The sequence below is a fragment of the Xenopus tropicalis genome, chromosome 5 (assembly GCF_000004195.4).
Source record: "Xenopus tropicalis strain Nigerian chromosome 5, UCB_Xtro_10.0, whole genome shotgun sequence".
In the NCBI taxonomy this organism is placed as follows: Eukaryota; Metazoa; Chordata; class Amphibia; order Anura; family Pipidae; genus Xenopus; species Xenopus tropicalis.
The window spans coordinates 50169356-50196515 of NC_030681.2; the positions used below are offsets into that span (position 1 = coordinate 50169356).

The 27160-nt window shown below is 39.6% G+C and overlaps 1 protein-coding gene across 3 annotated transcripts; it reads left to right on the forward strand.

The window, feature by feature from the left end:
• trim67 (tripartite motif containing 67) lies at nucleotides 1–26317 on the forward strand. 3 transcript variants are annotated; one of them, XM_031902389.1, is made up of 10 exons: nucleotides 1–1857; nucleotides 7728–7823; nucleotides 10809–10931; nucleotides 13765–13875; nucleotides 15342–15501; nucleotides 16443–16588; nucleotides 17468–17606; nucleotides 18350–18653; nucleotides 20075–20237; nucleotides 21318–26317. In XM_031902389.1, exons 1-10 carry the CDS (start codon nucleotides 958–960, stop codon nucleotides 21378–21380), a joined length of 2205 nt encoding a protein of 734 aa, XP_031758249.1. In that variant the 5' UTR covers nucleotides 1–957; the 3' UTR covers nucleotides 21381–26317. The 3 variants fall into 3 exon arrangements, with proteins under 3 accessions (XP_031758249.1, XP_031758248.1, XP_002931537.2); XM_031902388.1 differs by having other exon boundaries at nucleotides 2–1857; nucleotides 15342–15495; nucleotides 16431–16588; XM_002931491.5 differs by having other exon boundaries at nucleotides 2–1857; nucleotides 15342–15495.
• Nucleotides 26318–27160: the final 843 nt, after the last annotated feature.

Genomic DNA, 27160 nt, shown 5'->3' on the forward strand with positions numbered 1-27160 from the left:
TCTGATGGGAGAATTTCCAGCAAGCCTTTTACTCTCCTTCTCCTCCCTCCCATCTCTTTATTTTTCTTCCATTGGCGAGATTGCTCCTCCTCTCCCTCCTCCCTTCCCTCATCTGTGCTGCCAGCCAAATTAAAACAGCTGGACCCATTACAATTCGGCCGTGTGATTTAATGGGTTTTAGAAGCAGCGATGAGAAGACTCGGCAGCAGATAAAGCCGCTACTCTGCGATCAGCCAAGGTCAGTGAGTCGGTGCGATTTGCCGGCCCTGCGCTAAGGGAAGCTGTCCCCCCGGCTGTGGTGCTGAAACCAACGTCCATTCCGTCTGCCTTGTGAGCTGAGAGCTGAGAGTTGGGCGCAGTGGGTGCTGTGAGCTGGGCAGTGGGTGCTGTGAGCTGGACAGTGGGTGCTGTGAGCTGGGCAGTGGGTGCTGTGAGCTGGACAGTGGGTGCTGTGAGCTGGGCAGTGGGTGCTGTGAGCTGGACAGTGGGCGCTGGAGGAGGCGCGTTGAAGAACAAGGAAAGGATTGAATATTACACTGAATATTACACTATTACACTGTATATTACACTGGATACATTCATTGATTCTTGCCAAGGCTGCAGTTATAATTACAGTATCGGATTCTTACAGTATCAGGCTGCTCATTCACTTTGCTGCCAGCCTCTCTGCTATACCCACCCCACCAGCTCTTGGAATAACTGTTACAACAGCAGGCACTCTATAGCTTTTCCCAGTATCATTTCAGCAGATTAGTAGCAGTGCCTGTCTGCTTTATCTGTATTCATTTCTTTTTTACTCGCCGTTTGCAGCCCTTTCACTGCTAATTGCTGTACTCATTTGTCTTACTACACCCAGCCTTGGCCCCCCTTTCCCTGGCTGTATTCCCTCAGGTGCCTGCCTTGCCCATTCCATGACACGCCAGTAAGGCAGACGCAGAAGAGGCGCAGGCTGGCGCTATGGAGGAAGAACTCAAGTGCCCGGTTTGCGGCTCATTTTTCCGGGAGCCCCTAATCCTGCCCTGCTCTCACAACGTGTGCCTGCCCTGTGCCCGCACCATCGTGGTTCAGACCCCAGAGAGCGAGCATTTGCCCCACGGTGCCCGGCCTATGCTGCTCATGGGGGCAGATTACGATTACCCAGACCACCTGGATAAAATGAGCCTGCACAGCGAGACGGATAGCGGGTACGGCTCCTACACGCCCAGCCTCAAGTCCCCAAACGGCGTGAGGGTCCTGCCGCCGGCCCCAGCTCCATCCTTGGCTTCTTCCTCAGGGGCCTCCTCCCGGGCTCTGCATGGGAGCCTGTGCAGCTCCTCCTCCATAACGTGCCCCCAGTGCCACCGCAGCGCATCGCTGGATGAGAGAGGCCTCCGCGGATTCCAACGCAACCGCTTGCTGGAAACCATAGTGCATCGGTACCAACAGGAGCGCGGCTTAGCGCCAGGCGCAGAGGGCAGCGCTGCGGCAGAAGCGGCCTGTGGCGGTAGTGCAAATGCCAGGTGCCAGCTGTGTGACAGTAACCCAGCAGAGGCGGCTGTCATGTGCGAGCAATGTGATGTGCTTTACTGCTCCTCCTGTCAGAAGAAGTGTCACCCTACTAGGGGGCCTTTTGCTAAACACAGGTTGGTGCCCGCCACCCACATTACACAACCGGGCCCCAGTGCCCACAGACCGGCTACAGCTCTAGTGCCATCTAACGCTTCCCGCAAGTTCCCCACCTGTGCGGATCATGAGCTGGAGAACTACAGCATGTACTGTCTGAACTGCAGGACCCCTGTGTGTTACCAGTGCCTGCAGGAGGGCAAGCATGGCAAGCATGAGATGAAAGCACTGGGCATCATGTGGAAGCAGCATAAGGTAAGGATGCCTAACCAGGTAAATGAAACCAATCTTTACACCTTAACTACAACATTAAGTGTTTTTAATCATATTAGTATACTTATAAGTGGTATCTTGATGTCTCTTCTTTTCCAGTCTATGACCTGCTAGTTCTGACTTCTGAAACAATGTAGCAGAATCCAGCTGATTAACAGGCCTGTGAATTCATATGCAAGGCTGACTCCTGCTATTTTGTTTTAAATCACAGAGCAAGAGCTGCAAAGGGAGAGAAAATAATGTCCTCAGTTGCAATTATTTTCAAATAACTTAAATGTGAAGGGTGTTTATAAATACCCTTTATAAATACAGTACACAGGGTTGGACTGGGGGAGTGCGGGGCCCACTGGGGCTTCTGCCTTAGGGGCCCCTGCACCCCCCAATGGGCCGCCGGGGCCACCAGGTTTTTTCCGGTACCCCGGCGGCCCAGTCCAACACTGACAGTACATTTACTTTGCATGCATTGCAGAATGGATCACAAAGACCTGCATCTATGGGTGCCTAGTGTGGGTCTGCCTGCAATGTAAAAAACATCACAACAGTTTGTGCCATTCCTTAAACTTAGAAGTGGGCCATTGGTTAGCGCAAGATTCTTTGAGGAATACTTTTCTGCTGGATTTATTATAAAGAGTATACTTCAATTGTCAATTTTGTTTGTGGATCAGTTAGTTCAGATTCCAGTCTATATTTCATTTATAAAGCTTACAACAAGAAGGCACTTGCAACAGGGAGAGAAAGGCGTTATTATCAACTGTTTAGAGTACGCATTCACTGCTGGAATATGTATGTATAACTTTATTTATAAAGCGGTTACGCAGCGCTGTACAATCTTACAATATACACAATTACACACAGGGAGGACAAGTGTTATAATAAATACAATATATAAGTATAAATACACAGGGAGTAAGTGCAATGTGGTATGAGACACAGTAGGAAGGAGGTCCCTGCCCCGTAGAGCTTACAATCCCAATATTTATTCATATTTACAATAATAGCTGAAGTTGTATACTGCAAAATGTCTACAGTAGAGAGAATATCACGTGTATAAGTGGGCTGCCTCTGTTGTTTTAGTATTTAGATAATTATTGGGTGGATGATTCTAGGTAATTCACTCTGCTTTCATGTTTTTCTAATTGTTGCAACTTTATTATTGTTTTTGTTTTCAGTATCCTACATGTATATGAGGGCAAGCAATCAAATGCAATTAAAGGGGAACCGTCATTATATACATTCAAACGGTAGCGGGTTCTTATTAATCATTTTCCACAAATAGTTTTAAGCATTTCTCCTTATAGTTTCTGAGATATAAATGGTCTAATAGTGTGCTCTCTCAATATAATATTCCTTGTGCAAGCAACCAAACTACCCCAATGTTATGCAAATTGCTGACTCAGGCTGGAATGAACCATTTAGAGAAGGTGGAATTGCTCAGTGAGTCACAGCATGGGTGTGTTGTTTGCAGCAAGGATACAAATTTTAATTGTTGACCTCACAAATAAATAATCAAAAATAAAAACTGACATGCCTAAACAATTTGATCAACTGGAGAAAAACACTTTTTTAGTTAAGAAGGAGTAAAATGTTTATCTTGACTTTTCATAATCTGTTCCACAGCCTTGCTAATACAGTAAATGGTCTGACTGCCTTGACTGCCTACTGGTTGGCTACGGCTACCCACAGATTACTTGCAAAGACACAGGTATTTGGCAGGTTGCCAGTAGGATTTCTGGATATAGGTTTAGCAGATTTCAATATAAACTCATTTTTCACCTTCTCTTTATGGCAGTCAGTGCGTAGTGCTCAGAATGTGGCTGGTGGTTAGATGGTGTAGCGGGGTCAGAGCAGGGGAAACTACGGGTCCAGGTGTGGGTTAACCAGTTGGGTCTACTTAACAAAACTGTTGGCCTCTACCTCTACCTTTGTCTGATCAAATATAAGCCACAGAGTTGCCAGATATTCAGTTTGTTCATTATTTATATGCGTGTACATGGGTATGTGTGAGGCTGTGTGTGCCTTTATTACTGCTGTACTGCAAATGGCAACATCATACGTTGGCCTTATTCTACCACTGGCCTTTATTGGTCACCAGGTTAACTAGGGGATTAACCGGGAAGCATGAGGCTTGCTATCAGATAATGTTCTACCACCAACGGCATCCATGGTCTAGTACTGGTTTGAAGTCTATAAAAAAATAAGTTAGCAGAAAAGAACACTTCCCTTACCCCCAGTCATCAGAATTCTGCAATGTAAAGCTTTTACTTCTGCTCAAACTAATCACACTTTTTCCAATTGCTCATCATGTTTAGGAACATGTCACACATCTATGCAATTCTATAAAGTCTCTATTGTATGCCTGTGTGCCAACTTGGTCTCTCAGAAAAAAACATTAGTACATGTTTTTAATGTCAGACTGGTGTGCTAAGGCTAGTCGTCTCTTTAGGGGCATTCAAGGGTCTGCATATATGATGCCACCCGCAAATAGTCACATCCCCCACACTTAGCTCAAATTGTTGAATTCTTTGTACTAGAAAAGTTGAATATCTGGTAAGAAAAAATAATTTCATCTCTTAAAGTTACTAGGAGGTAACTTTGTGCTGTCAAAGTTCTCACTTTGTATCATGGGATAAATGACTCTGAGCTTCTAGAGTTATAGTAGGGCAAGGGAAGAGAGTGATGATACTTGAAGTCAACTTCTTGTGTATAGTAGATTATGTACTGTAGCATGGGTAATCAGGTAATTTGGCCAGTCCAACCTTCCATGTCTTTCAAATTAGTGTTATGCATGAGTTTCTGCATCCTTGTAGGCTCAGTTGTTACTGTTGTCAATTAGATGGACTGTTTCATTTTAGTCATAAAGGAAGGAACCATGTTGATTCAGCTTGTCACTCACTGGGCTCTAGTACATTTTCTATAGAATACAATATAACAGTTGAAAACAGGTCAAGGTTGAAAACAGATCAAGTAAAAAATGATGCGCCTTACACTCAGGGTTTTTCTGTAAAAGCCCCTAGACACAGCAACCCTATCACAATATTCAAGATATTTTAATGATATTTAGAGCTTCTGGTTCTTCTCTTTAAAACAGGATTCCCTTAAAAAGCATGTTACATGGCTACTGAGTAATTTGTTTAACATGGTTGCCTGTGAGCTGGTGCACCTTGCAGCCTTTACCTAATCGCTAATCAAAACAAACAAGCATGTGTATTCAAATATGGGTAAATGGTAGGCCCCTAAATATACCTATACATCCTTCATATACACCTATCACATACTAGAGATTACGACACAAAATAGGGTATTGTACATGTTATAGAAATATGTGAGCAGAAAATGAATTACTATGAAGCTTTCTTTATTTTTTTTTGTACTGAAAAGTTCACTTGCATCCATATTTCATTATGTTCTCATTAACAGTGCTTCTTTGTTCCTGCAGTGTTATCTGTTGGTAAAGGCAGCTTGCATTTCTGCTTTCTGCTCTAATGGAAAATCAATAAATGATAAATGCTTTTAATAAAAGTAAGACATTCGGTGTAGTAAAAAAATGATCTAATCCATACGTGTAAGTGCAGTAATGCTTAGGTCCATCATTTGTAACTGAAGGCTAAATAGGTGTAGGGTGGTGATAGGGAGTCAGAGAGACTTTTTCCTCTCCGCTGGGAGCCATGGCTGGAGCCAACTAATATTTGTATTCCATAAATATTGACTGGCTAAGCTGTCTTTGTTGCTGCCCCTGTGTTTATATTTAATGTACTGTAACTATATAGTCACACATAAACCCTAATATTCCTAATTATAAAGCAACTTTACAAGGTTTAACTGTTTCTAATGGGGCTGGTCTTTCAAACAGCCAAACAAGCAACCTCTGTAGTACTGATGGGGTGGAGAGCAGGGCAATAGCGATGTACCTGACCCTAAGCCACTTGCTCCTTACCCATGCCCAACCTGGCCTGGCAGTCCATCTCTGTTTACAGACCTGTGCTTGACCCTCATCTCTAATGTAATGAAGGAGGCAGGGCAGGTGCACGTCTATAAATAGAGGCTTAAACAGAAACGTAAGTGGAGCACGGTGTGAATGTCAGCCTATGCCTGCCTGCATTGCAGGTAAACCCGCAGTTTTCGGGTTGGCCCACACATCACTACAGATTGTGATTATCAGGATAGTGGATAGGGTAATCAATTGTCTGGACAACTACAACATAACAGTTTGCTGTCCAGGGTTGACTTATGGTTGATTGGGTAGATTTATGGAGGCAAGTTATTATAGTGAGGGGATGCATGCATGGCTAAAGTTTTGGTTTAGGAAAGAAGGTTTGGGTTTCTATAGCACTTGTCTATTAGCACTAATGATTTTTCCTTGGGGTACAATCTCTGTAGCGGTTATGGATTGCACCTCAATGGAAGTGGATCAGCTGTACATTTTGCAGAGATTCGTCACCTGAGGTAGCCAGGATTTGACTAGGGGATGCAAATTGCCCCATGTAATGGTTATAGCAGAGCTGCACACACACTTTTATGCAGTTGGGGAGCTTACCCCATTTATTGTAACCAACTTTTTTCAACATTTCTCGGGGGGGCACACCCCTCGCTTCATCAGGATTCTTTACTAAGTAAACAACACACCTTTACAGTTCCTTCCTCCCCTCCTCAAAGTCCCATCTTGTCCATAGAGAGGTATATAGTCCATAAAAACCCTTGGAATGCATCCAGTGATAAAATTCCCCATAGTCCATGTATGGTAAACACCACTCCAAATATACGGTAACTAGTCAGAAAACACAAATGAATCAATTATCAATACAAATAACAATGAGACATAAATTTACACTTAATACCAGTGGGGCTGTTATCTTTACTTTTAAACAATTCTCTATCCCCACCAGCTATTCTTATCTGTGTGCGGCTCTGTTACAACTTTTACATTGCTGTGAGGACCCTGTTGGTCATATGAAAGACCTGCATCACCAGTGCCGTAAATGGTTAAAATCACGGTTGTGTGGTGAAGGTACTTCAAGACAAAGCCATGCATTTCATTTACTGACACATGATATAGCACAATCGTGGAGAGTGCTTGGAATAGCATATGTGCACGCAAGCATTAAATATCTGTGTTAAGAGCTTCCTCCAAGCAAGTTTTTATGGTTGCTCAATAACCATATGATTTTATAGAATTTGTAGATTTAAGTAAGAGTGCTTGGTGAAATAGAATTGACCCACTCATGTTTCTGACTGGGAGTCATAACAATGGCTACTACATGTATCTTAATTATTGGTACAGGTATAGGATCCATTTTTCAGAAACCCGTTATCCAGAAAGCTCTGAATTACAGGAAGGCCATCTCCCATAGACTTCATTATAATCGAAAAATTCAAATGGTTTTCTTTTTCTCTGTAATACTAAAACAGTACCTTGTACTTGATCCCAACTAAAGTATATTAATCTTTATTGGAGGCAAAGTAATCTTATTGGGTTTATTTAATGTTTAAATTATTTTTTTTTTAGTAAACTTAAGGAATAGAGATCCAAATTAAAGAAAGATCACTTATCCGGAAAACCCCAGGTCCTGAGCATTCTGGATAATAGGTCCCATACCTCTATATATAAAAACATATTCTTTAGTGCCACAAAATACAAAAACTGCCTAACAAGAAAGCAATTACTGAGGCAAATAAACAAATGTGACCAAGTAAAACTAAAACTGGCTCCAGACAAGTTTGCAAAGTAGAGTGATAGGGCATAGTCCATTAGAGCCAGAGCATAATAATGGGCATTGCATTATCACTGGTATAAATAATAAATATATGCACATCTCTTTTCATTGATACAATCAGTGTCTTTCTATATTTTGCAGGCACAGCTTTCCCAGGCCTTAAGTGGTGTATCTGATAAAGCAAAAGAAGCCAAAGAATTTTTGGTTCAGCTGAAGAATATTCTACAGCAAATCCAGGTATCATTCATTTTCTTTTCCATTAATAGCACTGACCAAAAAGATTGTGAAAATGTTCCAACAATGTAACAACATCAGTACAATGTGAAATAACATCTTTTTTTTTAGTTATCATATTCCCATGGGCATCCGGAGAAAATTTTCCAAAGGGGGGAGGTCATCAAGCAGAAACAACCTGATTTTCTAAGCCTGTAGGTGCCAAGTTTGTAGGGAGTCAATTTACTGTGAAAGCCCACAGAGTTGCTCACAACTTACATACTTGTATAACTAGGGGGACTGTTAGTACAGAGTATAAATCATGAACATGTGCCGCACACAGCACTGTGAAGTTTTTTGGGCCATGTGCACCTGTGAACACATCCTTAAATACAACACATATTTTTAACATACCCCAGTCGTACCAATATCATTACTACTAAAAATGTAAAACATACATATTAACCCCAGACAAACCAGTACAATCACTTAATAAAATAGATAATGGTCATTTTAACCCCAGATGTGCCAGTACAATTACTATGGAAATCTGCATATTAACCCAAAATATGCCAGTATAATTACTACAAGAAATGGATAACCAGCACATTAACCACAGACATGCCACTATAATCACTATAGAAAGATCACTAAAAATGGCCATGGAACATTCCGTTCACTCTAGACTCATATTTACTGTGGCAAAACAAAAGTTTCCAACTGGTTCCTACTTTTCGGAAGTAACATTGCCCAGTGCCTTTTGGGTTCCTAAGGTGTGCCTAGCCGCGCTGTACTTACTCTGGTGCCGGCCCCCCTGCTGTCAGTGAGCTGCAGAATCGAGTAAGGAGGGCAGAGCTTTAGCTCCTACATCTTCTTTCCCCCTTAAACAACTTTTTAGACTATTCGATTTCTTTTAACTTCTGGTAGAGCTGCATGGGGATTAGACAGGCTGGAGGGTAACATTTGAACCTCCCTTTCAGCCTATTCAATCCCCAAGTGGCTGCACCAGGGCTTAAACTTTGTGGGAAAATCAACAGTCTAAAAAGCCGTGTAGGGAGAAAGAAGATGCCATAGTCACCATAGTAGTATTGACCTAAATATTGCTATAGATTATATACAGGGCTGCCATCAGAAATCACGGGGCCCATCACAAGAAAATTTTCTGGGCCCCCCTCCACCCACGTCCTGCCCCTCAATGGCCCCTCCCATTAGTAAAAAGGACACACAGACATTGGTAGCCAGGGCCCCCTAAAACAGTGGTAGCCCGGGGCCCCCTAAAACATTAGTAGCCAGCATCTCCCCAGCATCCTACAGTTAACCCCCCTCCCTTGTCCTCCAGTTCCTCCCCCTCAGCATCCTTCAGCTCCCACCTGCCCAAGCATCCTCCGGCTCCCCCCTGCTCCCACCAGCATCCTGCGGTTCCCCCCTCTTGATATGTGCCTAAGCTCCCCCCAATATCTGCACAGCTCCACCAGCATCCTCTAGCCCCCCCCACCAGCGACTTCCTTCAGCTTCCTCCCCACCAGCGACTGCCTCCAGCCCCCCCCCAGCAACTTCCTCGAGCTCCCCCCCAACAGCTACTTCCTCCAGCTCCCCCCCAACAGCGGCTTCCTCCAGCCTCCCCAGCAACTTCCTCCAGCCCCCCCAACAGCTACTTCCTCCAGCCCCCCCCAGCAACTTCCTCGACCCCCCAACAGCTACTTCCTCCAGCCCCCCCAGCAAAGTCCTCCAGCCCCCCCCCCACAACATCAGCTTCCTCCAGCCCCCCCAGCAACTTCCTCGACCCCCCCCAACAGCTACTTCCTCCAGCTCCCCCCCCCCAACAGGTACTTCCTCCAGCTCCCCCTCCACACCCAGGGACTCTCTCTAGCTCCCCCACAGCGACTTCGTCCAGCCCCCCGCCCACACCCAGCGACTCCCTCCAGCTCCCATGCGGCTTCCTCCAGCTCACCTTCCTCTTCTGCGTCCTCGCGATCTGTGCCTGGCCCTCCGCTGATCTGCACCTTTCGTATGGTTGCGCCCCGTGCGTATGGACGCACGGGGCGCAACCAATCAAATTTCCCACTGGCCACCAATGACAGCCAGGGCCCGGAGTTCTTTAAAGGGGGCCCGAGCTAAAAAAAAAAACCTGTCACGGCCGGGCCCCCTTTAAAGCGAGGATATCGTCCGGGCCCGGCACAACAGTACCCCCTGTGCCCCCCTGATGGCGGCCCTGATTATATATCAGAAGCTGCTCAGTTTCTCAGTTGCAACCCTGTTTGCTAATTCTGCTCCATATATGGCCCTGGTTAAGGGGATGTTCACCTTTAAGTTAACTTTTAGTATGTTATAGATTGGCCAATTCTAAGCTACTTTTCTATTGGTCTTCATTATTTAATATAGTATTTTCATACTGAAAGTTAAGTTAAAGGTGAACAACCCCTGATTTTTTTATATTTAATTTTGAAATTTCACATGGGGCTAGCCATATTCTTCATTTCCCAAGGTGCCACAGCCATGTGACCTGTGATCTGATAAACATCAGACTTTACTGCTGAGCTGCAAGTTGGAGTGATATCGCCCCCATGCCTGCCCCCCCTGTAGCCAATCAGCAGACAAATGGGAAGGTAGCAAGATAGCAGCTCTCTGACAAATGTATTGCTAAAAGTGGTAGATGTCAGAATAGCACTAGTAAGAAATCCAAGTCTGGCTTGGGACTCCAGTTACATGGGAGTAGGAGAAACAATAGGTTACCTGAAAGCAGTTCTAATGTGTAGCACTGGCTTTTTCTGACAGCTCAGACTCAATGCAATGCACTGAGATGGCTGCCTACACCTCAATATTACAACAAAAAAAATACATTTGTTGGTTCAAGAATAACATTTTAAATGGTAGAATGAATTATTTGCTATGTGAAGTCCAATTTAGAAATAAAAGGTACACTGTAAAAATCATGACAGAAACCCTTTAAAATGGAATTATTTATGTTTAATTGATCTAACACTGTTCATGCCTATTTCTTCTTTTTAGGAAAATGGATTAGAATATGAAGCTTGCTTGGTTGCCCAATGTGATGCATTAGTTGATGCATTAAATCGTCAAAAAGCAAAACTGCTCACCAAAGTTACTAAGGAACGGGAGCATAAATTCAAGGTGAGCAGCCTTTTGTGAACATTAAATAGCAGGTCCTAATTAATCTTATTTGTCATTTATTTATAAGACTTCCATTGGATACATGTACTTTTCTCCTCATTAACATTGAGTTCAGTGTTTATTGAACGATATTAAGGTAGATAATTAGATTACAGAGCGCAGATAATCACCTGGCATAATTGACTCCTGCTAACAAGACAGTGACAAGAAAGGGTGAAGGGACGGGTAATGTACACTGGTAAACTAAGGGCTAAATATGGTAGCCATCAAAAAATGCCTATTGTCTTCAATGTGGTTTGTTGTTAATCTTTGCCATTTTGTGAATATTTCGGCGAAGCAAAACAGGACAGATTCGCTCATCACTAGTCCTATTTGCTTTATTATTCATATGTACTGGGAACAGAAAACTAGAGGCAGGTCTTTACATTAAAGTGGAATAAGAAAATTTTGAATTAAAGACAATATAAAAGCAAATAAATCCTAATTTATAATAATAATGGCTCAATATAGTGCTAAGATTTTGATTGTAACTTATGATTAGTGATGGGCGAAATGTTTCGCCAGGCATGGATTTGCGGCGAATTTCCGCGTTTCGCCATTGGCGGATTGTTTCGCGAAATGGATGAAAAAATTTGCCACAGAAAAATTTGCCGTACGCCCAAAAATTGTCGCCGGCATCAAAAAAGAATAGTCACCGGCGTCAAAAGAATAGCCGCGTGACAAAATAATAGCCATGTGACAAAATAATAGCCGCGGGCGACGAAATAATAGCCGCCGACGACAAAATAATAGCCGTGCGACAAAATAATAGCCGCAAGCGTCAATTTTTTTTGCCGCACAACATTTTCGCCGTTTTGCAAATTTTTCGCCCGCTTCGCGGGCCTTTTGAAAGATTCACGAATTTTTTGGCAAAGCGAAACGGAACAGATTTGCTCATCACTACTTATGATGCCTTTTAATGTTTTTTTTTTCCCCACAGGAAACCTGCCTTAAGCCTATATCCCTATATCTCCTATTGTTGTCTTTACTTAAATGTGCAAGGGATAAATCCTTAGAGGCAGGGCTTGGTGATAAGACAGATGTGGCCTTCTTCTGGTCAAGGGAAGCTTGTCCTAATCCCTAGGAATGTATAATTATAATGTTTGCAAATGACACAAAATTCAGTGTAGAACAGTCAGGGTGGTGTTAAATTCCCTTCAGTCCATGGAGTGTCTGCACTCAAATGCAGGGTGCACAATCACATGCCATATAGAAAAATGACTTTAAGACCAGCACTCCTTTATAATGTGTAACTTTATTTTCAGCACATTGTACAAAAATCTGATGTTTTGATCCTCATTAGGATCTTTCCTAATGAATTTCTTTGTTTATATTGTGGCTCTATGTAAATAAATAAACAAACACAATACACGCACATTTATGTGTTTCATTAAATAAAAGAATAACCTAATACTTCAAAAGGGGAAGGTGCAAAGCCATAGAACAAATCAATAGGGCTGATTCACTAAAGTGCGAAATAACGTGCGCTAAAAATTTTATCGCGTCTAAATTATCGCGACTTTTCGCATGATTCACTATAAGCATACTTGCGCTATTTTATGCGCGATATTGCATGCGTTATTTAACTCGCGGTATTTGACGGTACATGCACTAAATAACGCATGCGTATAGTCGCCGGATATAAAAAGTAGCTTAGAAATAGTGTATATAAATTGTTGCCGCATATAAATGGTGTATATAAATATTAGCCACATATAAATGGTAGCATATAAATGGTATCATATAAATAGTAGATGCTTATAAATAGTAGCCACTAGTGATGAGCAAATGTTTTCTGGTTATCTTTGGTGAAAAATTTGCAAATCTTTCGAAAGATCCACGAAACGGCAAAAAGGTTGTGCGGGCAAAAAAATTGTTGCCCGCGACTATTATTTTTTGCCGCCTGTGTCAATTTTTGGACGTGCGGTGAATTTTTGCGTGGCAAATTTTTTCATGCGTCTTGCCATTGGCAGATTGTTTTGCGAAACACATGAAAAAATTTGCTGCGGAAAAATTCACCGCACGTCCAAAAATTCACTGCGAATCCATGCCTGGCGAAACATTTCATCACTTGTAGCCGCATATAAATAGTCGTGCGAATGAACGCACGCCATGTTAGCCATACACGCCAATACTTGCAGAAAATTACTGTATTAAAAAAGACCATTTCGCTGCAAACTGGCGGCTGCGTCACTCTAGGGGAAACACATACTTGAATAAATAACACTGCAAAGTCCATATTTTATTGCCAAAAGCTCATTAACTGTACTTTTCTATAATTATCGCCTGGATGAAGTAGGTGTTAATTTTCGCATAGCCTAATGCGATATTTAGCGCGCCTTACTGTTTGTGAATCATGTGTTAGTATTCTTTTCTGTGCGCTAATTAACGCATGCATTAAAACTACCGCATGCAGTCACGCGAAAAATAACGCATGCGATATGGCGACTTAACGCACACGATAATACTATAGTGAATCGCGTGCTAATTATCACGTCTAATTTAACGCAAAAAACCGTGCGATAAAATTTATCGCACTTTAGTGAATCAGCCCTAATATGTTTCTATTTTTAGGGCCATGCACATGTTTAGAATGTGGTTATCCCTGCAGACTCTGTTTGTAGGTATATAAATGAGGAATATGGGGATCTGTGTTACAAAAGGCAGGGAAGACCACGTGAGAGATGAACCCCACACAGTAGCAAGAATTGTCCTTATGTTATACTCAGACTAGTACAATTTCTCGATCCTCTCTAAATCCCAGGGATGATGTGAAATGTGGATTTACTTTCAGGTTGTCTGGGACCAGATAAATCACTGCACACTGAAACTACGCCAGTCGACAGGCCTCATGGAATATTGTCTCGAAGTAATTAAAGAAAATGATCCTTCTGGCTTTCTGCAGGTAACACTGGTTTTCTTCACTGCAAGGTCCTAGCACATGCACTGTGGTTTATTTCTGAAACCTTATTTATCTGATATGTTTACCAAAAAAAGAGTACAGTTCTGACTTTAAACCATTGGGCCAATTATTAGCACTACTACTTCTACCTTAACTTCTACCTTAACTAGGGTTGCCATTTGGTTTTGACAGCTGGTTTTTGGTAGGGCTGGCTGTGTCAAAATTGCCTGGCAATTTGGAAAACGGGGAAGGATTCTCGAAGCCCCGCCCCTGCGACATTACTGCCCCACCCAGTGATGTCACGCCGCCTCCCTGCCTGGAGTTCCCGGGCAAGAGGGGTGACAACCCTATCCTTATCCAACCTTAACAATCGTAACCAGTAAAATATTTAATGGCTACCTGGCAGAAACAGCATCAAGAGTATCAGTTTCCATGAATTAGTAAGTGTCCCTGACAAATTAAAAATGGCTTATCTTGCCAAGAACATCAATCCATCACTGCCACAAATGTTCTTACAATTCGGTAAAGGTATAGGATTCATTATTTAGAAACCTGTTATCCAGAAAGCTCCGAATTACAGGAAGCTCATCTACCTTAGATTCTATTTTAATCAAATAATTCACATTTTTAAAAATGATTTCCTTTTTCTCAAAATTTTAAAAATGATTTCCTTTTTCTCAAAATTTTAAAAATGATTTCCTTTTTCTCTGTAATGCTAAAACAGTAGCTTGTACTTGATCCCAACTAAGATATAATTAATCCTTATTGGAGGCAAAAAAACAGATTTGGTTTATTTAATTTCAATTATTGAAAAGAATGGAGATCCAAATTACAGAAAGACACCTTATCTGGAAAACCCCAGGTCCCATACCTGTATTTATCTGCTCTAGTAGAAGCGCAATTCTTTTCAGTCAACTGCCATTATAGGAGTCAGTTACAGTACTTAGATCAAATAGCAGGAGAATTTGGGTCTTTGGCTGTTACTGACCTGCCATCTAGAACTCAGATGTAATTATTAGCTGATCAGGAAAAGATTAACATCTGTGACCTAGATCATGGCTTGCTGTGATTCGCTCCTCAAATGTTGCTGAACTACATTCTCCAGCATCCAGTGACATCTATTTGTTTGCAGTAATCCGTAAAACAGCAGCAGCAGCTTGCACATGCATGACCTAGATAAAAAATGTAGGGAACGTGGAAGGCAAAAATCTAAACTAAAACAGTGTTCATGGCTGACAATATGGAGAGTGGTGAAAGTTAAAACTGACATTATTTGACAGGGCTTAAACTTTGCAGTTTTTTTTAAAGTGCATTGCTCACACTCTCCTCTTGCTGAATAAGATGTACAATACTGCATATAATGCTGCTGTTTTGTGTATATACCATATAGCAATAAAAATGTCACAATGAGTTGCTGTGATTCTAGGCCAATGGTTTTACTATTACTCTGTGTTTGTTCTCCTTTGAAGATTTCAGATGCTTTAATAAAGAGGGTTCAAGGTTCTCAAGAACAGTGGGTGAAAGGGGCTTTGGAACCCAAAGTGTCCCCTGAATTTGACCTCACCTTGGACAATGAACCTTTGCAGCAGGCTATTCACCAGCTGGATTTTATTCAGATGAAATGTAAGGGTGAGCTCACAGTTCCATCACTTTTTTCTATGTTTCCTGTCAACTGAATTCTTTTTGCATTTAAAGATAGACTGGCTTGTTTATTCATTTTTAAGGGGTTGGTCACTTTTGAATTAACTTTTAGTATGATGTAGAGAGAAATATTCTAAGGCAATGTGTCTTTATTTTTATGTTTTTTAAATGATTTTACTTTTTGTTCAACAACTCTCTTCAGCAGTTATCTGGTTGCTAGGGTTTAAATTACCTTAGAAACCATGGAGTGGTTTGAATAAAAGTCTGGAATATGAATAGGAGAGGAACTGAATAGAAAAATAAGTAATGAAAAATAACAATAACAATAAAATTGTAGCCTCACATAGATAGTATTTTGGCTGCTGGGGTCAGTGGCCATTTTAAAATTTTTAAATTAAAAAGAATAAAAAATAAATAATGAAATGTGATTTAGTAAGGGAAGTTGAGAATTTCTTGATCTCACATTCATTCAGCCAGCCCTCTGATTCTGTCAGCCAGGGGAGCTGCTACCATGAGGTGAATTGAGAAACTAGCCTCAGGCAGCAGTGCCCCCAAAGTTACCGGGGGGGGGGGGGGCAAAAAGCCACTCCTAGTAACTTTAAGAGCCGAATTTGCAATTGTGCTCTCTACACTAGCTATACAGCCCCCCCTGAATGCCCCTGGCACTGTAAGGTAAGCACAGGGGGCCGAGGGGGGGCGGCATCGGAGGCATCGGTGTAGATAGGGGAGGAGGGTGACATTTTTGTTTGGGGAGAAAAAACAATGGAAGGAGAACTATATATATATATATCTCTACCAATATATAGCTTTAAATGAACTTTTGAATATCCCTCTGTATGTGATATATATAAATATATATATGTAATTACAAATCTGCTTGTAGATGGAATTAAGAGGTTACACTAATCTGTGCGTAGTTCCCATTACAGTACCCCCAGTACCACTACTTCAGCTGGAAAAATGCTGCACTAGGAATAACAGTGTTACCCTGGCATGGAGAATGCCACCTTTCACTCACAATCCTGTTGATGGATACATCCTAGAACTTGATGATGGAGATGGTGGTCCCTTTAGGGTACGTAATATTACTTTTTTTAACATTTCATAGACACACTTACAGGCACGTAAATATAGAGGAAGCTGACTGTGCAGTTATCGGGGGCCCGGAAGACACGACCGCAGGGTTTGCTGTACCAAAATCCTCCTTCCCCAGCCACTTTCTAACTCAAAATTCTAACTGAAAAGCTATTCTAATGTCCTCTACAAATAAAATTCCTTTTCCTTGTGTGTTATCTGTTTTCTACATCTACTGAATTTCAAGATTTATTCAGCATGCTAGCACTGCATGTTGTACTATTATTCCAACTCAGTACAATAATGCCACTATAAATGCAATTAACAGTAGTAGGTATGGAGGCAGTATGGGTCTGCTTTTAAGTTGCAGTAAGGGGGAAATGAGGTTGTTACTTGATGAGGTTGATACTTATTACAGTAAGACAACATCACCAGTGATGTTACCCATAAAAAGCAATCAGAAATTAGAATTTAATGTTCACCTAGAAATTAAAAAAAAAGCAAAGATCTGATTGGTTGCTAGTCCAGTGATGTTGGCTTACACACTACAGTAAATATGTCCCTCTGTTTTCCCTGTTTTCCCTTCCTTGGGTGCCAAACTCAGTGCTGGTTAGGAGTGAGACAAGTACAAGAAAAAAGAAAAGGTCCTTAGGATAAGAGCAGGCCATTAAGACCTTCATAAATAGCTCATTAGGGTGATCACTACAGTGTTGGGATTCGCTCAATACAGGATTTATTCTGGTAGTTGGCTGAAAAACAGAATATATTTTTAATGTTCAGCAAATTTTATAGGCACTCACTGAACTGAGTTATATAACTTGAATTATTTAAGTAGCAGACAATGGTCCTAATGTACTTTGTGTGTTCTTGTCATGTTTAGGAAGTTTACTTGGGCAAGGAAACCTTATGCACGATTGATGGGCTTCACTTTAATAGCACGTATAATGCAAGAGTCAAGGCCTTTAATTCCACAGGACTTGGACCTTATAGCAAGACTGTTGTTTTGCAAACATCTGATGGTAAGTTTACATGTGTTTTACACAGGGAAGGAACTTGCAACTTTTCAGTTTTGTTTAAATACAGCTCCCATGATAGATAGATAGATAGATAGATAGATAGATAGATAGATAGATAGATAGATAGATAGATAGATGATAGATAGATAGATGATAGATAGATGATAGATAGATGATAGATAGATAGATAGATAGATAGATAGATAGATAGATAGATAGATGATAGATAGATAGATGATAGATAGATGATAGATAGATAGATGATAGATAGATAGATAGATAGATAGATAGATAGATAGATAGTTACATAGTTACATAGTTACATAGGGTTGAAAAAAGACCATTGTCCATCAAGTTCAACCCATCCGAGTAAACCCAGCACACAACCTATACTTACCAATCTATACACTCACATACATAAACTATATATATACAACCACTAATACTAACTGTAGATATTAGTATCACAATAGCCTTGGATATTCTGATTGTTCAAAAACTCATCCAGGCCCCTCTTAAAGGCATTAACAGAGTCTGCCATTACCACATCACTAGGAAGGGCATTCCACAGCCTCACTGCCCTCACCGTGAAAAACCACCAACGCTGCTTCAAATGGAAGCTCCGTTCCTCTAATCTATAGATTAGATGATAGATAGATACATAGAACTCCTTCATAAAGTTAATGAAGGCTAAAATATTGGTCCAGTTCCCATGTTGTTGTAAATGTATATATTTTTTTTCCTAGTGGCCTTTTTTACCTTTGACTCTAACGCTGCACATCGAGACATAGTATTGTCCAATGAAAATATGACAGCCACTTGCAGTAGCTATGATGACCGAGTGGTACTGGGCACTGCTGCATTCTCCAAAGGCATTCATTACTGGGAGATACAAGTTGATCGATATGATAACCATCCTGACCCAGCTTTTGGTGTTGCGAGAATAAATGTTGTGAAAGACATGATGCTGGGAAAGGATGATAAAGCTTGGGCAATGTATGTGGATAATAATCGAAGCTGGTTTATGCACTGCAACTCTCATACCAACCGGTAAGGATTAAGTAAATCTAGAACATGACTCAAAAAATAAAAATAAGACTGCAGTATACTTTATACAGTATCAGACTGATTTTGGGGAGAAGTTTTGGCATTCACCTCCCCAACCCACACTTTCTTTTGGCTTAGCATACATTCAGTTCCAAGAGAAAATTCTATTTGATGGTTTATCCTGTGAAACCAATGGGCAAAACTCATTTTGAGGAGAAAACACTTTTCTCCTGAATCAGGTTCCTTCTTTCCCTTTGACTTCAATAGAGTTTTTATGTGATAAACAGTGAGATCTTTTTTTTTTCTCATTGAATTGCATCTGACTTTTTTGAAAAATATAGAAATCGAGTTAGGAGATAAGGCTTAATAATTAACTTATTTCACATATGAGAGATCGGTGATAACCTTGTAGTAAGCACCAACCATGGGATTTTGCTGTGCTACCACCATTAATGTGGGGATGGTCTTAAAAGCTCTTGTGATGACATGGGTGTGGTTTGAGGTAGGTTTGGTTTACAAAAGGTGAGTCATCAAAACTGGCTTCCGTTATTGGCCCTTCACCACATAGACCAGAGAAATTGCGGCCCTTGGGACCACAGAAGTTGGACAGCCCTGTTTGAAACCATAGATTCTCTTGGCTGTTGGGATATTTTAGTAGAATTTTGTGAAAAGTTATTTTAACCTTTTGATAAATATGCATCAAATTCTTTCAGATAAACAGTTGATGGCTTGTGTATGTGATGCATGTATTGTCACAAACATTGCTAAAATGACAATGAAAAACAAGACAGTACATGAAACATGTGTATGTCACCATGTGACCTTGTGTATGAACTTTTCCATGCAAGCACCATGGATGAAGAAAGCATATTTAGTATTTAGAACAGCATATTAAGAGTAAGATTTATCAAAATGTGAGATTAGAGCTCACCACAGAAAAACTCACCCACTCTCTATTGATTCCTATGGGATTTTTAGAAGTGTATTTATCAAATGGTGGTTTGATAAATCTGCCCCTTAGTATTACAATAAATCCTGAAAACGAACCTTTTACTATAAATCAGTGCTTAGGTAGGGTACAGAAAATGATTTAACCATTTTGTTGTTTGAAACATGAACAGAAGGGAAAAGGAGTCAACGGTATGATGATCCCTAGAAAGGAGTAGTTCCCTAGCTTATTTGTTCACTCGTGTACAAGCATACGTTTACATGTATTTAAAACACAGGTTTTCGATGTTCTTATTTACTTTTCAAGTCATAGTATTAATTACTTCTGATGTCAAAATCAAATAACAGGGCAGAACTTTTATGAACCATTGATGTTGCATATAAATACATATCCAGAGTAATATATATGTTTTAACAATGAATCTACAGAAATGTTGGTTAAGCCACTAACTATAGTTGCTTATTTGGCTTCACAGGGCAGAAGGTGGTGTGTGCAAGGGAACTACAGTTGGTATTCTTTTGGATCTAGTTAAACGCATATTGATCTTTCATATTAATGGAAAGCAGCAGGGTCCCATAGCGTTCGAGAACATTGAGGGTGTGTTTATGCCAGCTGTAAGTCTCAATCGGAATGTACAGGTGAGCCAAAACATTTGCTATATATATTGTACAGGTATGGGACCTGTTATCCAGAATTCTTGGGACAGGTACCTGGGATTTTCTGTAATTTAGTTTCCCATCCCTGAAGACTACTCATAAAAAAATTCAAACATTAATTTAACCCAATTAGCCTCCAATAAGGATTAATTATATCTTAGATGGGATCAAGTACAAAGTACTGTTTCATTATTACAGAGGAAAAGGAAACTATTTTTTAAAATTTGATTATTTTATTAAAATGGAGTCTATGGGAGATGGCCTTCATGTAATTTGGAGCTTTCTGAATAACAGATCCCACCATATTTGGCAGCAAATATTCAATAATGAATGATGTATGTCTGATCATTTCCCTGCATATTCTCATATCCAAATACTGCGTAGATCACAATATTAGTTTTGGGATCAGGTGTGATTGAAATAGTAGTTCAGGGCATGACTTTTTTTTGGTTTACCTGTTATATCTTTTATAATTTAAGCCTCTACGTTGGGTCATATAATGTACCAGAGTAATTATAAGCAAGTGACTATAATCCCACTCATTCTGCACTTTATAATTACATACATTTTAATAGTTAACATTCAGAAGATTATCCCATCATTACCAAACAGTTATTATCTGCAGCTACAGGGCAGATCTCCAGTTTGGAATTTTACAGCCATTTGGTTGCTAGGTTCCAAATGACACTAGCAACTAGGCAGTTGCTTCAATGAGAGACAGAGATACAAATATGAGAAGGCCTACATAGAAAAATAAGTAATAAAAAATGACAATAACAATTGTAGCCTCTCAGAGCAACAGTCTATAAGCTGATGGGGTCATTTGATAGCTTGAAAGAGTCAGAAGAAAGAGGCAAATAATTCAAAAAAGCTAAAAAATAAGAAACATTGCTAATAAGTAGTGATGAGCAATTTATTTCGGCCCATCACTACTAAGAAGTAAACATTCTATTACACATATTAAAAGTCAACTTGAAGGTATCTCACCCCTTTAATACAGTGTATAATTGTAATTTATTTTTCTACCAGAAGCTCATGATTAATCCTGTCCTATTCCCGCAGGTGACTCTTCACACAGGACTTGAAGTGCCAATGATCTACAGGCAGACCAAGCCGCAAAATTGATTTAACCCTGAAACTGGTGCAGGCTTTTACATGTTTTCTTTTATAACCTGGATGCAACTGTCATAAAACTCTACCTTATGAAACAAACTATAATTTTTTTTAAAAAACCATAAATTGGGTGTCACAAGATGTATTTTTCCATGTTGGAATTTCATTTATAAAATGATTTTAAAATTAGACAACAAATAACAAGAGTATGTGGTACGTGGTATACAACTGATAGTAAAAAAAAAAAAAAGCTTTTCTGTTGTGCACAACAAAATATGGATAATTGGTGATAGAGGATACAAGTGTAGCAGTTTAAGGTGTTCTGGATTATGTATCAAATCTCCAAAGGAGAAAATTGGAAAGGGAAGTGCACATTCTGGAATGAGGTTTCCTGTGAGATGTAGCTTAAGCTCATAAAAAAACAAAAAAAACGTGATAATTGTCTTTGTGGTTAAGTGTTAACAAAAATTGTAAACCAGTTATTTGTTGTGTTGTTTGTGATAAGGTAGGTCTCTAGAGGCTGTCACACGTGTTGAACCCAGCCTTTGGTGCTAAGTTTTATATCAGTGTATGTATATTATAGACACCTTTGAATGAACAGTCTAAGGAAATTCCATTTCAGTGGGATTATTATCTGGACCAAGAAGTTGAGGAATTGCCTGGTTTACAGAAAATATGGAATACAGGGTGACCTATGTACATGGGATGATTTGGCCTAAAAGGCAGTCTTTGTTTAATCTCCAAGTGCTAAATAAATAGGGTCTGTAAATACACAGAATTTTAATACACTCAAATAATGGAGCTTACTTATTTCTTCATATAAGTGCACACAGTATGTTGTGTACAAATGATATTTCTTTGTCAAGGGTAACATCTAAAATGAGAATGTGACATGTTAACTTGGCAGTACCTAAGGACGGTTAGAAACCAGAGAATGAATTTAGCAAATTTTCCATTTGTTTTCAGGCAAATACTAAATTGTTTTAAAGTTAAACCGTTAAATGATCATTGCTTCTTCCTGTAATTGGGATATAAATGTGCTGCAGATTATAATGTATGTACACACATGTATGTGCACTTACACGTATGTATTTTTCATTTTTTTTCCATAAGGGTACAATGGAAGGGAAAGCTCTATCAATTCTATTATATAAATACAGTTGCTATTTTACACTTGCTGCTATGAAAATTCACATGGAGCACTTGGGGCATAACTTTCTTTCCCTATATATTCCCCAACTCTTGCATGCTCTTGGGCACTATTTGTGGCAACACTTACACACTGTGTGATCCATAACGCCACAAGCTACCCTCCTGCTTCTGTTTGCTGATTAATTAAATCTTCCACCTAATTATTTAAACCATGGTGGAAACTGGCAATAAATGTAATCGCTCCCACCCAGATACAAGACATAGTTTATGCAGTGAATTATATAACATTGCCCTTATATTGCATTGTCTTTGTTTTCTGGCCAGGGGATCTAGTGTATCATTCTCAACATTTTGTCAATACAAATTTTAAAATACAAATTATTTATAAATGCAAAGGTATCTAAAACATTTATCCCAAAATACTGAAAATATCAGCATCATATCAGGACTTTTCATAGTATATGTATAACTTATGTAAAACTTCATAAACACAACCTAAACCTTGCATGCAAACCTATCTCTCTTCAAAGTGATATTGGGCCAGAGTGTTTAACAGTTTATACTATCTCTCTAACTGGTACCAATTATTATTTTACATCATGTCTGTAGTTCTGGTGCCAGTTTACAGAAAGATAACACAGCTTCAACTCCCAGCATCTTTTAACTATTGACTGATGTATGCTTTCGATTCTTGATGTTGTTGGCCAAAATTTAGAGTGCTGTAAAGTTTCTGAGTGCTGAGAGCTGTCTAAAGACGCCCCCTGCCTCAGTTGGCTCTTCTGTTGTTCCGTTCTGCTTGCCAGCTGGAAATGTCTTATGTTTTTAAATCCATGATATTAGCAGTGTAAGACTGCTAATAAGAAATGACAATAAAAATAAAATGAATTAATTGCAAAGTTCTCAGAAGAGCCTTTTGAGCAATTTTACATTGTTTTCTGGGTGGGTAATTATTCCCTATAACACTTTATACTTTTTATGTACATTTACTAAAGGACCAATACAAGACCAGTGCCATGACACCCGCTGGAACCTTTTAGATGCTGAATTATGATCAGTCAGTCTATTCTTTCATCTTATTGTGGATCACAAACTTTTTGACTTTTGGTTGTAGGGAAAAAGACATTATCCTGCTGTGGTATATATCAATGACCTCAAACACATTCCCAAGCTATGCATCTTCAAAATCATGTCAAAGAGTCCAGTTCTTGGCTGCTACATGGGTCATATAGCAGTTGATTAGACCTGTAGAAGAGCATATCCTGGCAATCAAGCTTAGCAGCTGCTATTGATCAACAACATCCTAAGCATCAAATAATAAATAACTGTATACCTCCTTAAAGTATATACTTATCAAGGAAGACTTTTATCAGCAAATGACACAAAGCCCCCTCTCCTTAATTAATTAATTGCCATTGGGTTGTGGGAACTGTGGTAATGCAGTAATTGTATCTTATCAATAAAATTATCTGAACAAAACGCTTTGGGAGTTCAAAGGTCTCAAGAGCCATTCAAACCAGCTTTGCTTTGAACTGCAACTTTCTTTTACTCCACTTTTACTCCATTTTTAAAGGGTCCTGGAGTTGATATACCATAAAAGTCAAGGTGAACTTGAGCAAAATCATTCAACATATATATACAGTAGGGCTGCAAAAGTAAAATCATAGTAGAAAAGAAGTTAAATGAGTATAAAGGTATGATGCAGCATGCCCAGGAACCTCACTATGGTGTGATACCCTGGATGTTTGGCTTCTATGTAGACCTCCCAAAGCAATGGACAGCAAAGTCAGCTAGTACTTATATGGTGCCAAACAAGGGTAAATGTTTGAGGGATATAAAGCTCCCTTTGACATTTTTTGGCAAGCCTTGTTCGGCCCAGTATGTGCAATATCTGGCTTTTGCAGATCCTTGTGTATAGTGACCTATTGCTTTTGCAGAACTCTGCTGTATGGTACATGGTGCAAATATTTCATAACAGTTTCATAATATTACACAGTAGTTCTGCCTTAAAGTACCTTATATGCCTCTCGAATCTTGTAAATTCAAGTTTTGTAAATATTTCAAAACGTATTAAGCAAATTGTTTCAATTCAAAAGCACGTGACACTGTGTTAGAAGTAGATGTGTAGAAATATCTTAATAACAAACTAGAAAATACACTGAGGTAGATTCACATTTTCATTCTGTCATTTCTGTATTTTGTACTTGCGTGGCCTTCACCAAGACCATATCCGTAGATTTTACCACTGTGATAAATAGCATTAGCTTTTGTACCCCACTGAATATCCCACCTTGTGGCACTCTGACCATGAATTTGCCTGGAACATGTACTGTATATACCTAAGATACTTTTCTGTGATTACAGTACTGACACATGAGGAAACACCTTTGGGTTAGCCACACACAGAAACTACTATTTTTGGACATACATGAAAACTTCTGTCAAGGCCTAACCTTCAAAAACACAGTATACACCTAAAACCCCCTTTGCTAAAATGAACACAATAAATAGAATTTGTGTTGTAATACATTCTGCCTTTTGAAAAAAATCCATATTTTCCCAACTTTATGCTATTTTCATTGAACTGATTCCCCCTTTCCTTTATAAACAGGGCAGTTTGTTTAGATCTCCCTATCTACCATTCAAGAAACAAATCCCTAGCTTCTCTAAGCAGCAACCTTTGAGTAGCTCATTATCAGGGGCACCTCTGTGGACAAGTAATTAGTTTTATCAGCTCCTCTAACGTTCTGTGGGATGAGGAAGTCACAGGAAGTGACACTGGCCTCATATTCTTGTTTAGTGCCAGAAATAATATTTCCTATTTAAAACAACAGCACTAAACCAACAGAAAATGGATGTATGCTGTCCATTTCGGTTTCTAGTGCTGTTTCTGAGTGTTCTGATGAGGTATGTGACTATGTAGTGTGGATTTCATAATTGTTACAAAACTGATTAGTAACAAACATTACAAAACATTTCCTTTTAAATTTCCAGACCAAAATATTTACAGACAAACATGATAAAACAATTGGAGAAAGGCAGAAGAACCAAAAGTAACTAAGGCACGTAATACTGGTTTTTCTCATCTTTCTTTCATTTTTTTAAAATTAAAATAATAAATTAAAGCTTCTTTTTCAAATAATTATAACTTATGGGTAATGTTGGGAGACATGAAGGGCAGTTTATTAAGATATTTATATATTTCATAGATCAGATTTGTTTCATTAAGAGGTGCTTATTTCTTCTTTTGTTTTAATATATACTTTGGCTCCAAACTCTGGATAACTAGTGTCTGCTTTGAGTTCTACCATATAGGGATCATTTCGACCCACTGCACAAAGCATTCACTTAAATATTGCTATCAGTACTGTAGATTCTTGCAATCTCCCCCAGGCTGTATTCTCTAGAAGGCTGCCATTCTTACTGTACAAATGCAAGCTGTCTAGCAGTTCAAGTGGATTTCATTCTGACAAGGTGAAGCCCAACACCCACCACATTGGGACAAAACTTGCCCCTGGATTAGGAATAGCACTGTAATGCTTTTCTTTCTCATTTTCTGTTTTCTTATATTCAGCACTGTTGATTGCAAATTGTTTACTTTTATATTTGTACTTTCACGAAGAGAAACCCAAATAACTTCTTTTCTAATTTTGTACTGCTCCGTTAATGTGTGTATGTCCTAATTTAGAGGGAATGATTGGCTACTACATGTCTCTAATGTTATGGTAATTTGATTTATGTTGCATCAGTGTGGTTTTACAGATTTTGAATAAAATTCTTACAATACAGCCAACAATTAACCTTTCTATTCATTGTTTTTGATTAAGAAATGTATATTTAATGCAACCTAGCTCTAAGTGGAACTCTCACAAGATATTAAAGGACTGATTGTTTAATGCGGTATATTTTTACTTTATCCAGGAAAAATAATGCTAAGGCTTCTGCAATGATAGTCCATCCCTGAAATAAAAACAAATTACATTATTTATAACTGGCTGCTTTCAAAGGTGATCTCACTTTTGCTTGCCACATGTGTTTTATTGGTATGGGGAAATGCAATAAGCACAGGATAAACAATTAGAGCCCATGATTTCATACTCAACATAACCTGCACAATAGCTCTGTGGAAGTGACTCCTGCAAAATCTGACAAATCCTATTATAGGTTGTATTGTGGCATTATTCTTCCTTCAATATATGGCCTCCACTAGTCAATGTGAGAAGCCAAGACAGAAAAACCTTTTCCTGTTTAATTTTTTTTAAAAGTCTCACAAAAGGGGTCCAGCAAAATATTTTAACACTCTATAGTGGCTTTGAGATGTGAAGAACACCTGGTCCAGTCTGTCCTAGGTTAGACAATAATGGGACACCACACAAGAAAACAACTTCATACCCCATGCTGAGCAATAAAAAGTTATGTGTAATACAGAAACTCAAAGGGCAGAGCCACCAAGCACACTAGGTCTTTTATCAGAGCAGCAGAAAGACAAGTGCATTGGCACACTGAGCTCTGTAAAGAAAGTTCCCATAATGCCTCGCTCCTGCACCAAGACCGGTGTGCAGACTATGAGAAAGCTTCTTGCTGATTGGCTCAGATCACAAATTCCTAAGGGGGGGAGGGAGTTCTTAGCATTCTTGAGAGAG

What these genes read in the sequence shown, in the direction of transcription:
- trim67 (XM_031902388.1), top strand. Translation starts at nt 958, where the DNA reads ATGGAGGAAGAACTCAAGTGCCCGGTTTGCGGCTCATTTTTCCGGGAG. An exon ending in GAGATGGTGGTCCCTTTAGG is followed by an intron (nt 16,589 to 17,467) that starts GTACGTAATATT and finishes TGTCATGTTTAG; the next exon opens with GAAGTTTACTTGGGCAAGGA. An exon ending in GTCTCAATCGGAATGTACAG is followed by an intron (nt 20,238 to 21,317) that starts GTGAGCCAAAAC and finishes CTATTCCCGCAG; the next exon opens with GTGACTCTTCACACAGGACT.